The following is a 13,639-nucleotide window of genomic DNA, read 5'->3' as shown; positions in this document are numbered from 1 at the left end:
TGGATTGTAGTTAAGAGTTTGGAAGTCCTTACTCCAGGGACTGGAGTGAGCTAATCCAATCTCTAAGGACAGACCTATGGGGTGAATGAGGCACATTTTAGACATGAATGTACAAGGTGAGCTCTAGCTGAAACTTAAATGTGCTTCTTTTGCAGAGGGAGACCAAAGGGCAGTTTCTTATTGACCACATCTGCAATTACTACAGCTTGCTGGAGAAGGACTATTTTGGCATTCGTTATGTGGACCCAGAGAAGCAGCGGGTAAGAGCTAACCTCTGTCTGGACCCATTTGGGGAAATGACTCTGGTTTTGGGTGACCAAAGAAGTTCCTCTCAGAGCAATCATGATGTATACTTGTTTTCATGGCTATAGACCACATCAGACTGACCAGCCCAGTGTGTGTGTGAGTGGAAGAGTTTGACATTGTTCCCGCTGGACTGGGTAGTGCAGGAAGGAGAACAGAAAACTTACCTGAGACTTTTCCAGAAAGCTACTCCCACCCAGTTCCTGTGTCTTTGAGAAGCCTTGACAAACAGTGGGTTCAAACAGTGATGGCATAAAATCTCATTGTGGACAAAATCTACTTCTCACTGTAAAAAGCTATTGATAGAGAGGGGGGACAGGAGAGTGACTGCTTAATGGGCACAAAGTTTTCTTTTGGGGTGATGAAAATGTTTGGAACTTGATATAGGTGGTGCTTATATGACATTGTGAAACTACTAAAATGGTTAATTTTATGTTATGTGAATTTCATTTCAGTTAAAAAATCTTTGGCAGATGAAGGGTTAAGATACCTTGAAAGCTGCTCTTTGAACACCACTAAACTTGACAGCCCTCACTGTATCCTTGTTCCTGGATATACCTATCCTTTTGGGATCTGTTGATTTTATAAGAGAAAGTAGGGGAGTCTTCCCTTTTGAACCGGGTACTATGCCAGTACATATATATTTATGACATATGTTGGATTCAGTGATATGTTCTTCACATCCAGAAGGTCTCAGGAATTTCCATCCAGCTCCCACCGCTTGGGGTTTCCCATTCCTGCAACCCTGCTGTGGGTCTCAGCTATGGCCCTGTATGGAGGCCCTGTACCTTCTCTGATCTTTGCTTCTTACCCTTCCCTACTGCCAAGCAGGGGTCATCTAGGTAGTGGTCTGCTGCCTTCTTTAATTTTCTCTCCTCCTATTGATGTCCCTGGTCATCTTTCTCCCCTCTGTTCCCTCCCCACAGTCTTTGTTTCAGATTTACTGACCCAATACAATGAGGAGAGCCTTCTAGAGTGTATTTTTGTAAAGGAGGAGGCTGTTTAAGGAATGGATTAGATTTTGTTCTGAAACATGGGGAATCATCCTTAGCTCTTAGTGTCCAGTAGGACCTAATCTTCTGTAAACACATACAGTGCAGTGGCTCACAAAGAGATTTTGCTTTCCTGTAGCACCTGCAGGAACTCTTTAGTGGGCCATTTACCTGAGTGAGAGGAAGGTAGCAGGATACTGGTGATGATGTGGGGCTGACATGAGGTCACGGCGGGGTGGGGGATTCAGGTTGCATTTCCTACTGTTAGCAGTGGTTCCCAGACCTGGCCCTCTGACAAAATCACCTTAGGGGTTTACTAACACTGCTTAGTATGGCCCCTATTCTAGACCTCTTGAATCAGAATAGTGAGGCTAGGACCAGGAACATATATTTTAATACATCCTGATTCTACACTTGATGTAGCCATCCCAGCTTTGGTCTTCAGACTGGTATTGGGGACCATAGCATAAAGATATTCATAGACGTAGCTTCTTGTGGCTTATGAAGATATTAACCTTTTATGGAGAGAGAAAGATTCAAAGATATGGTGACTTGCCCAAGGTCCTATAGCTAATAAGTGATGGAGTGAGTGTTGAGTTTAGGATTATGGTTCAAACTCTAATCCCTGCGGGTCAAGCAGATTCTGTGGGCTATATTAGTCATCTAACCACCACTGAATATAGATTCTTTTTGTGTAAAATTCTATCCTCAACTCTAAAAACCTATCCTGCAGAAGTAATTCTAGCAACCATTAGTTAAGCAGGTCCCTATTCTTCTTCACAACATTATAAGGAAGGGGAAAACCAAAATGCAGAGAGGGTCAGTGGCTTGCCTAAGACTAGTGATTAATGGTGGAAGGATGGTATTTGAACCCACATTCTCTCCACTGCTCTCCCAAGTGAAAAGTTGAAGCATAGCCTAGGCCAGGGATTTGTAAACCATTATTATAAGGAACCAAATAGAAGATTGTTTCACTTTTGTGACCCATAAAACCTGTCATAATTTCAAAACAATTTACCTGTATTCTTCACAAGCATTGAGGCCATGAAAGACCAGGAAAAAGACTGGGGACCTCTCTAATCCAAGAGAGACACATCAACTAAGGCAATGCAGGATTCTGAGCAAAAGCCAGCAGTGGGAAAACTGGTGAACTCCAGATGAAGTCTGTAGTTCAGTTAATAGCATTGTGTTAATATGAGTTTCTTAATTTTGATAATTGTACTGTGGTTATATAAGATGATAACATTAGGAGAAGAGCGTGGTTATACTATTTTTGTACCTTGTTTCATGTCTACGCTTTTTTTTTTTTTAAGTTAAAGAAGTGGTTAGATTGACATGCTTCATTGTTATTTATATTTTTGGCTTGGCTTAGCTTAATTTTTAGTGTCCAGATTTGGGTAGTAGATTAGTGGAAAAAAATGCGGGCCATAGTCAACACAAAACGGTCTTATCTGATGTATCCACTAAATTTGCTTAGAGGGCTGCTTCAGTAGTTGTCCCCCCGCCCATCCCATCCACCCTACAGCTATTAGAGCCTTTTGATTCTAAAGATTCAGTGTGAGACTAGCCTCCACTTGGGCTGCAAAGTAGTTGCGGCATGGAACTGTCTGGACTTTGTACTCTGAAAGATGCGAATTAAATGCCACCTGTGCTGGTCAGTCAGCTGTGCGATCTTGACCAAATTATGGAGCTTTCTGAGTCCCTGTACTGATCGTTAAAACAGATAACAATGCCTACACGTAAGGTTGATATGGGAATTAGAGATAAAGTATGCAAATGTTTAACAAATGGTAGATACTGAGTACATGGTGTGTGTTATTTTTATTGTGATTTTTGTAATTATTTTCCATTGGCTAGGTCTAGGTGAGGCACTTGTATGAGGCTGTAAGAGAAAATCCAACCATAATTAGCAAGTCTAAGATCTATATATGTCAAAAACTTTTTTTAAAGGCAGGATGGCAATTATTATGATCTTTGGGGAGAGAAGGGGGAAAATGAGACTTGGATAATTAGAAAAATGGGCTCAGAGGCACAAAGATCTGCTAATATGGGAGTTTTAAGCAGAGATTAATTGACCACCATTGGTGGCTTTATCAGGTCGTGTACTTTTTCTCAGTGGAAAATAAAAAACCAGTAAATTTATTTGGATAGAAAGCTAATCAGCAGAGAAAATCATGTTAGTTAGAAAAGCTGAAGTGGAGCTACCTTTGCTGTGGGAGTTGATGGTTTGCCTACAACTCTTCACAACTTGATTTACACTAAACCATTATGGAATATTAAATATTTAGCACTATTACATTTGGCACACCATATGTTTGACAAGATGTCTCATGCCCCATATCCTCTGAGAGTGATGAGAATTGAGTCAGTCAATGATGACGGTCTTTTGCTATTTTAATGATAAGGGCTCAGAATTGCCATTATTTTTAAATTTTCATGAAGGGAAGGGTAGCTTGAATACCAGTCGGTAAAAATCCCCTCCACTTTCCACCATTTTGTTCTTCTGAAGAACTCCTATAATCTTAGTTGCCTGAGATTAGGGAAAAGTTAGGTGATTATTCCTCTCATTGTACTGTTAGAGAAAGCTGGGATTAGAAGTTTAGAAGCCTTAGAAGAAATAATCCCAGAAGGAAAATGTAGTACTTGGCTTCAGTCCAGGCATTTTTTTCTTCAATGTAACTTATTCTTTTCCACTGCTTCTCAGGTGTTTAGGTAACTTCTCTTTGGAAAGCTGAAGTTTTGAAATAGTGAGCTGGATTTCATAACTGTTTTCTATGGCTGTAGTTTGGGATGTCCATTGTCCTGGATTTCCCTTTTGCCTTTTCCCCTTTCCCAAAGCCAGCTAGGGGAAAGTCACCCCCAGCGCTTTAGAACTGAGGAAGTACCCCCACCCCCACCAGCCCAGTCAGAGGAGGACTTCTTCCAGGACTAGGTTGTAGGTATTGGTTTACTGTCTCCAGGCAGATTGGGCCCAGTGCTTTTGATTTTTAACTTCCCTATATCTAAGCATTTGTTTAACCCATCTACATCAGTATCATTGACTTTTCTAACTTCAGGGCCATTCTGATCCATACTCAAAGACTGTAAGTTCACTTTAGAAATGGATACCTTTGGGGCAATCTCCTCCACCACCCTGTATTTGGGCATTGTAGGTCATGTGGCCACTGGGTACACTTTCTGAGAGGATGACCTGGGATCTCCTAAATAGAAGGACGTGCCTCCTTTCCCCAGATAGAATAAGCCCTGGGGTTTTTATGTTGGTGGCCAGAAAGAACTAGTGAACTTGTCAATGAATTTTCTTAATAGAAAAGACCTTTCCTATGTTAGAACAGTTTGCTTTTTCTAGAGGCACCTTTGGGGAGGACCTGGAATAGAATTTTAAAAAATCCCAGTGATTTTAGGTTTTACTCTGGGGAAGGTGCCAGAAAGCCAGACCGCATTATGTCCCACCAGCTGCTCCTGCCTTTGAAAGGCTGCTTCTTGCTCTTGGGGACATTTGTTCCATAGGTGCTTATAACTAGGATCAAGAGTGGTACCTATGATTTAGGGCAGCCCTGCACTCAAGAGGTTTGTACTGCTGCTTTAGGTCACTGGTCATGAATTTGTCTGCTTAATGAATCCACTTTTGTTTTTAAAGTCTCAGGTGTATTAAAAATCTAGACCGTTGGGATGCCTATTTGGGAAAGAGGTATGAACAAGGAACTTGGCTTTATGGGAAAGGACTTAAAGCACTCAAGTTACAGGAAACCTAGCAGTATTTTAACAGCTTGAAAATTGGATATTTTGTGCAGTGGTTCAATTGTGCCCCAAGATATTAACTTGACAGATTTGGTGAAATTGTCATATTCCTCCAGCAGAAAGCAGAACTTGGTGTTTAACTAAAACGATGGCTCATAATCAACTCTTGTCTACACCTGATGAAGGGAGGGGATGCCTGATAAAGACAGGTTACAATCTGTAAGTCACTTAGGTAACTGGGATGTTATAGTTTTAGTGGAGGGAGGAGCAAGCACATGAACTGGTTATCTTGTTTGGGCCAATAGGCAGACACAGGAATAAGTGTGGTGAAAAATGCCATTAAAATTTTTTTTAAATGTTTTATTTATTTCTGAGAGAGAGAGAGAAAGAGAGAGAGATAGAGAAAGAGAGAGAGACGGCGTGAGCAGGGGAGGGTCAGAGAGAGAGGGAGATACAGAATCTGAAACAGGCTCCAGGCTCTGAGCTAGCTCTCAGCACAGAGCCTGATGCGGGGCTCAAACCCACGAACCATGAGATCATGACCTGAGCCGAAGTCGGACGTTCAACCAACTGAGCCACCCAGGCACCCCCCCAAAAGCCATTCTTATCCTTATCTGAGTTAGGGGGAAAAAAACCACCAGGATATCCAGGGTAAATCAGTCTTCCTCCTTGGTGGTGGGAACCTCCTGGGCTTGGTTCAGACAAGGGCAGAAATCCATTAGGTTGATAAGGTTTCAGTTACATCATTAGAGAAGCACTCACCAGAAGCTTCCAGAAGGTAAGAACATCAGAACTGATGGGAGACCAGCAGTTTTGGAAGGTTCATATAGCTCTAGAGACCATTTTTAGGTCCAGCTGATAAGAAGACTAGACTGTAACTATAATGTATAACTTGGAGAAATAAAAGCAGTATAGGTTAGGAAATGACAATTTGAGCAGACGTTGATTTCTTCTTCATGCGTGATCAAGCAAATGTCGTTTAAAGGTTGAACTGTAGCTGTATTCTGTCCATGGAGAGTAACGAGGAGTGCCTTAGTCAGCTTGGGCTTCTATAAGAAAACACCTGTTTATGCAGGACAATTAGTCCTTGCAGTTCTGGAGGCTGGGAAGTCCAAGTTCAAGAGGCCGATAGATTTGGTTCCTGGTGAAAACTCTTCCTGGCTTGCAGAGTGCTGCCTTTTAGCCTGTGTGCATACTTGGGTGGGGGGTGGGGAGAGCATGCAGGTGCTCTGGTGTTCCTAATCTTTTAAGGACAGTAATTCCATCATGCAGTTCCACCATCATGACTTCTTCTAAACCTTATTACCTTCGAAGTTAGTGCTTTGAAGTTACTATTGTATTGGGGATTAGAGCTCCAGTTTGTGAATTTGGTGGGGGTGGGGAAGACAAACCTTCAGTCTACAACGAAGAATGAGAAAGTTATAGTTCTCTATTGCTGTGTAACAAGTCTCCTCAAACACTCAGGGGCTTAAAGGAACGCAGTTTTATCATATGCCAGAATCTTTGGGGTCAGAAATTTGAGCAGAGCTCAGCTAGATGATTCTTCCATTCCACATGGTGTTGAGTGGGCTCAGGCAGTGGTATTCAGCTAGTGGCTGGTCTGTTCTGGAGGGCAAGGGGCCCAAGGTCCTTTCATTCATATGCCTGGAACCTTCATGGTGATGGCTGGAAGGTGCGGCTTGGGCGTTGCTTCCCTCTGCTAAGTGGAGAGCCCCGCCCCCCTCTACATAGCCTGTCCAGCTGGGTGTTTGAGCTTTTTACAGGGCCCTTTTGAGTTCCAAGTACAGGTAGAGCCACTTACCAAATCAACTGTACAAAGAGGGTTTGGGGAAGAAGTGGTAAATTTGGACATGTTGAGTTTGGGATACTTTGAGATGATGAGGTAGAGATGTTCAGTCTATAGCTGCAAACCGGGATCTGAAGCTTAATGAAGAGGTTTAGGACCCAGATAGAGGTTTTGGAGCACTTGAGGCTTTCACTACCTCAAAACCCTGAGAAGAGACTGCAGAGCTGAGGGAAAGAATAACAGAAGAACCTGAAACCTAAAGAACATCAATTTTTTAAGAAAAGAATGACAGAAGAAGAAACCAGCAAAGGAGACCAACCAGGAACATTCAGAGCAGAAAGAATAGAATGAGGAGAGGGAAACCTTCTGGAAGCATGGCTCAGTTGGTTAAGCGTCCGACTTCGGCTCAGGTCATGATCTCATGGTTTGTGAGTTCCAGCCCCGTGTCGGGCTCTGTGCTGACAGCTAGCTCAGAGCCTGGAGCCTGTTTCAGATTCTGTGTCTCCCTCTGTCTCTGATCTTCTCCTGTTCGTGCTGTCTCTCTCTCTCAGAAATAAATAAAACATTAAAAAAAAATATAAGGAGGATGGGCTCCAGTATTAAATATCAAGAAGGAAGGAATACAGGGAACATTACTGCTTAAGATCTAAGAGCTTTGGTACCAGGAAGGCTGGGTTAAATCCTGGCTCTGCCTTTTGCTGATTGTATGACTTTAAGCAGCCTCTTTAACCAATGCCTCTATTTCTTTACCTGTAAAATGGGGACAAATTAACAGTACCTATGCCACAGGGTTGTTATTTAAGTGCATTAGTCCATATTGTCAACATTTAACAGGTTTTTTTTTGTTGTTTTTTTTTTTTTTTTACTATGTGGTTTAAAGAGTTCAAAAGCTTCCTGTTTCTGGCAGCTAGAAGATCTTTGAACTTAGAAGTTTGGTGATTATGTGAAATATCTACGGCTAGACAGCAAGTGTTGCGTGGTGACAAATTCCGTTGTAACAAGCTTGAAGGAATCCCATCGTTTCCTCTATAATTGTATTTTGGTGTCTCAGTGTACTTTAAAATAAACAGCAGTTTGTTAATGTTAAACAGTTGATATATTTTTTAAATTTTTTTTAATGTTTTATTTATTTCTAGGAGAGAGAGAGACAGCATAAGCAGGGGAGGGTCAGAGATAGAGGGAGTGACAGACTCTGAAACAGGCTCCAGGCTCTGAGCTGGCATTCAGCACAGAGCCCGATGCGGGGCATGAACCCACGAACCTTGAGATCATGACCTGAGCGAAAGTCGGACGCTTAACCAACTAAGCCACCCGGGCGCCCCTAAACAGTTGATATTTTTACAACCTCTGTTGCATTTTCAGACTGCTAATTGTTTTTTCCTTGAAGTATACATTAAGGATTTCTTGGATATAGAGCAGGGCTTGGCACACAAGTGTCAGGATGGCTCCCATTTGTTTAGTAAATAAAATTTTATGGGGACGCAGCTATTTCTATTCATTTATGTGTTGTTTATGGCCGCTTTTGTGTTCCGATGGCAGAGTTTAGTAGTTCTGACAGACCATATGGGCCACAAAACCTAAAATATTTATACTGTCTAGTCCTTTATGAAAAGAAATTCGTGCTTATTCTTTTGTAGGCTTGCTGTTTCCGCCTCTGCTTCCCATGGTGTTTCTTCTCCCAGCTGTTATTTCTATTTTATTCATCCCTGAGTACCCAGAATGCAAGAGCAGTTATGGTTGAAGAAACACATTACACTGAAACAGTGAAGGTCTTCTTACGTAGGATGATTTCCAGAAGGACAATAACTTGTGAGTGTGCCAGGTCTACAGACATTTTTGCTGTTGTTACCATTGTGTTGTAGATTTCACTGAAACTGGCTTGGAAACCATTGGTTACTGGTAGCCAAATAGCTGGGAGCTAGCTCTAACTGGACCGTCCAGAACACTGTTAAGGTTGAGTTCATTCAGATGAGATTCTTTTTTTTTCCCCCTGCAGAGGCTGGAGGGTCTACAAATGGCATAAATTGGCTAGATAATGCAGGGAGAATGAGTTACTCTAGGGCTTTGTCCAGGCGAGATGTGAGAATCAGGCCATCTCTTCAGGGCTGTGATGGGAATTGGTCAGATTTTGGATCTGGTTACCCCTCAGGGGAAAGACAATCTCCTGTTTGGGAGATTCATTCATTTTTGTTTAAAGCCCCATTGGTTATTTAACACATTTCTCTGGGCTATAGATTATTCTGGTTTAGGGCATCAAGGGTTTTGGGAAAGATAACAGAGAGGTGTGTAATTTATTCTGTGAATCAATTTCAACAGAAGCCCAACATTTGAAGATAACCAAGTGTGTTATATTGTTTACTTTTGGGAGTTTTGGGTTTTTTTCCCTCTGGCTCAGCAGCTACCAAATTAAAAATCAATCTACTTAGTCACAAATCACCACCTCACACCCACCTTCCCTCCCCCACCCCCGTTCTTCTCAAAACTTCCCCTAAAGAAGCCCAAATTGGAAATTATAAAGAAATGCACTATTTCTCTGATGGGGTAGAGAAAAATGATCTCTTAGGGCTAAGTGCAGCTGGGCCTTGCATAATGAAAGAGGTAACGTTTATTGGCAGTGTTCTTATCCTTCAGATTCATAGAATATGGAATGTGAGAGCTGAAGGAATCTTAGGGTTCCTGGAATCTGTCCCTCCCCCCAAGCCCCTGCCCCAAGACCACAGAGAAGGAAATCAGGACATAGAAGGGTTAGTCAGCACTCTGCTTTTTACCCCTTTTGTGAGGCTTCCTTTGACTTTTATTTGGTTCAAGCCGCTATGAATCAAAATAAATTTGTTCGAAGAGGTGGCTTGAAATGTGGTCAGGCTGGATTGTCCAGACTGAAACTCTTGTTAAATTGGGATCTCTCATAGGGGGATATATAGGTTACCAGGGTTCAAGCTGGAAGCAAAAGGAATAAAACCTCCAAAGGAAGGATTTTAAATACCCTGGCAGGAGGGCAGTTGTTGGTGGGGAGTTAGGGGCCTGTGTTGGCTCTGGTTCCCAGAAGTGGATCCTGAGGTAAAAATTCTAATTTTATTAGGGATTGTTCCCAAGAAAAAAGACTTCTAGGAGATTGGAAGGACGTCTCACAAGTGTGTGACTTTGAACAAAGTTGTGTGGAGTGTAACTTGGGCTGAAAGCCAACGAGGAGCTCTGGAAGAGTGGTTGATCATGCCGTAGGGTTGCCCCAACCAAGGGGTGAGGGAGCAGAGGTATTTATTCTCCCTCAGTTAAGAGATGAGTGGGGAGGCTCATTCGTCACCCTGTTGGATTCCAGTAACCTGAGGCAGCCTTCCTAAAAAAGGGTCAGGATGCCTTATAACTAAGGGGAAAACAGCATAGGGGATCTGGGCAGAGCCCCGGTGTTATCTCTGCAGATATATTCCTGATACCTTCAGATCACACTGAGGGAATGTATCCTCTGATTCATCTTACTTCCTAAGCTCATTAGGTAGAATTAATAGTTGGGCCTTAGCTTCTGTAGTCTTTGGAATTCTTAAGCTAAATGAGAGTTGAGGAAATGAAGTTTTCAGATACTGTAAGCCAGCCACAAATTCAGATATTTGGTTGGCAGGCTTTTCTTTCTACCTCTCTTAGGGAATTTCAGTTTCCAGTAAGGAAACAGACTTAAAAGACAAAACTAGCATGTATCCCAAGTGGCAATTGAAAGGAAAATAGCAATGCAGTGAATGTCCTGAGCCTTATTTCTAATTATCAAGCACACAGCATCACGTGTGATCCACCTGCACATATAGTAACAGTGGGAGTTGTGAGGTAGTCTAGACTTGGCTTCATGGCCCAACTCCTTGCTCTACAAGGAAGAAGATAAAAAGGGAGGATAATTTCCCTTCATGTAGAGCAAGAGGCAGATGGGGAGGGAGTGTGAGAGCAAGAGAGTGGCAGAGGTGGGCTCACCGAGAGGGGCCACTGCACCAACTTGGAAATGTCTCTGAGTGCATCCACAGAAGATGGGAACAGCTGGTGTTTATTGAGCCTTCACTATGCTCCACACTCTGTTCTCAGGGCTTCTTAATGCATTAACCTACTTCAACCTCATGATGATGCTGTAAGTGAGGAAACGAGGAAGAAACTTGCTGGAGGTCACATCACTAATAAGTGGCCAAGCTGGGATTTGAACCCAAGCTGGCTCCTGAGCTAGACCAATGCCGGGGGCTTAGCTGGACTTGGCATCTGCCTGTTATGGACGAAATTCTTCTTGAGTCTAAATTACATAAAATCTACCTTTTAACCTCTGAGTAGAGCTTAGCTTCCTTTTTTAAAAATTGAGTTTTAAATATTCATGTAATGCATGAATACATGTAAAAAGTAGGTTAAAACATCAGATAAAACAGAAGTCATGGTTTCTTTTGAGAAACTCCCCTAAATTCCCGTTTTCTTTCTGTTATTCACCCTCACTGGTATCAGTTTTATGTGTATCATTTTAGGTTTTTAAAAAATACATTTAGATGCCTATTATGTGTTCTTTGGAAATACATTGTAGTGATTTGTACTTTCTACTTAGAAAACACATCCATTGGGGTGCCTGGGTGGCTCAGTCAGTTAAGCGTCCGATTTCGGCTCAGGTCATGAGATCAGGTCATGATCTCACGGTTAGTGCGTTTGAGCCCCGCATCAGGCTGACAGCTAGCTCAGAGCTTGGAGCCTGTTTCAGATTCTGTGTCTCCCTGTCTCTCTGACCCTCCCCTGCTCCCGCTGTCTCTCTCTCTCAGAAATAAATGAAACATTAAAAAAAAAGAAAAAAGAAAACACATCCATTGTATGATACCATAGTTCAGAGGTTCCCAACTTTGTTGATTTGTGGCTCTCTTAGTATCTTAGTAATTATTTCATGGTGCCCTAGGTAAAAGGAATATCTAACAGTGCTGTCTGGTAAGAGTGAGAGCCAACCAACTTAGTATTTATGTCCTCACAACTTAGTTGGCATTTAAAATGTGACATACATGAAAATAGTAATTTCATTTCATTCTTAACCACAATTACTAACAGGACGTGTGCAGCTGTTGGGCACCGCTTGGCTCCTCAGACTCTGGGATCAGATCTGATATTGCCACACTCATTGCCTCTCTCACCTATTTTAGTATGGTCCTTGCTTTTTATCACAGAAATCGCTAAAAACCCAGCTTTTCAAACAGTATGGCATGAAAAGGAATGTAGCATGATCTAATGTTGGAACTGGGAACTTCCTTGAGCTTCCAGTTTGCACAGTGGGTGTCTGACAGATGATTAGAATGGCTGCTTTTCCCTGGAGCGTTTCAGTGTATGAATTGGGAACTGCGGCCATAGTTCTGAATTCACTGTTTGCATCTTGCAGTGTGCTTTAGAGATCTAACCATGTTAAACATAAAGCTCTACCTCCTATAATACACTACAGAATCCACAATAGAAACAGATTGCCATTTATTTACCATTTTCCTGATGATGGCCATTAGCATTCTAATACTTTATAATTGTATATAATCTTTTAGTGAGAATCCTGGTTATATTCCTCTAGGTACACATGGACAAATTGTGGAATGAAGGAATTCATGGGGTATAGGCCAGCCAGGTGTTTAAATTTTAATAGATACTAGAGTTTGACCCTTTCTAAAGAAATGATTTCTTATAATCCCTTGACACATGACTACTGCTGGCTTATTTTTATTAGGGCTCTACACCCCACGACTATACTGTCACATAAGGATCATTGTCTGGGAAAAGTAGTGGTCACACTGTAGGCATAGGTAACTAAGACACTCAAGGTTTGGGGCACCTGGGTGGCTCAGTCAGTTAAGCGTCCAGCTTTGGCTCGGGTCATGAACTAATGGCTTGTGAGTCTGAGCCCCATATTGGGCTCTGTGCTGACAGCTCAGAGCCTGGAGCCTGCTTCGGATTCTGTGTCTCCCTCTCTCTCTGACCTCCCCCCTCCCCGAAATAAATAAACATTAAAAAAAAAGATACACAAGGTTTGGGAGGCTAGCATAGGGTATGAGTAGGACAAGAGGAGGTTCTGACCTTCCTCCTATCATAAACTTCAGGGTGTATTTTGTAGGACAGTGAGGAGGCCAGTTCATTTAGAGTAAATCTATTTGGGGCACAGATGGCAAATACCTTGCAGGTGTACCTTAAATATGCCCTACCCTCTGTGGCAGACATAGCCAATCCATCATGGCGCTCATTCTCACTGAGCCTGAAACCCTCTTCACGGTCCTGGGAGATTGCCACTGACTAACTAGTATGGGCACATTAAGTGAAATGTACCTGTCCTCCCTGGGGGCACAGAGGAGGAAGAGAGGCAGGTTTGAAGTTAGGCAGGGGAGGGCTAAGGAGTTCAAAAGATGCCAAGCAAGGAGAATTCAGAAAGTCTGTTTCAGATTTATTGGCAAAATGACTGGTGATTCTCCTCTGTGAAACAATTGCAGTAGATATTGATCTCCGTAGGGATTTGCTTTCTTACCTTAGTTCTGAATTACCCTATTTATTTCTAGGAAAGTATTTAATCATCAGAATCCCCTTTTATTCTTCCACGGGACGTGGTCTACCAATTAAACTGTACTTATTAAGTAACCTCGGCATCTGCAAACAAGCATTTTTTTAATATTTTTTACCTGCCAGGCCCTGTATAAATGTCTTATGCTTTATTAACTTTTTATTAACTTCTAAAATCCTTACAACAACCCTACAAGGTAGGTACTATTGCTATTCCCATATTATAGTTGTGAAAACTGAGAGAGAAGTAAAAACACTTTGGGCCACTTACTAGCTGTATAACCTTGTACAATCA

General features: G+C 42.2%; 1 protein-coding gene across 3 annotated transcripts in view; it reads left to right on the top strand.

Annotated features, from left to right (window-relative positions):
* Positions 1-13,639, top strand: part of FRMD3 (FERM domain containing 3) — a 302,421-nt gene that overhangs the window by 153,182 nt on the left and 135,600 nt on the right. For all 3 annotated transcript variants that reach the window (XM_039250404.1, XM_039250403.1, XM_039250405.1), the window contains exon 2: positions 156-260. In XM_039250404.1, the coding sequence (XP_039106335.1) occupies positions 156-260 (105 nt within the window). The remainder of the gene's footprint in view (positions 1-155; positions 261-13,639) is intronic.

The sequence above is a fragment of the Hyaena hyaena genome, unplaced genomic scaffold, assembly GCF_003009895.1.
Source record: "Hyaena hyaena isolate Hyena2069 unplaced genomic scaffold, ASM300989v1 scaffold_369, whole genome shotgun sequence".
In the NCBI taxonomy this organism is placed as follows: domain Eukaryota; kingdom Metazoa; phylum Chordata; class Mammalia; order Carnivora; family Hyaenidae; genus Hyaena; species Hyaena hyaena.
Note: the sequence above shows the minus strand (reverse complement) of the source record. Positions and strands in the feature narration are given on the sequence as shown.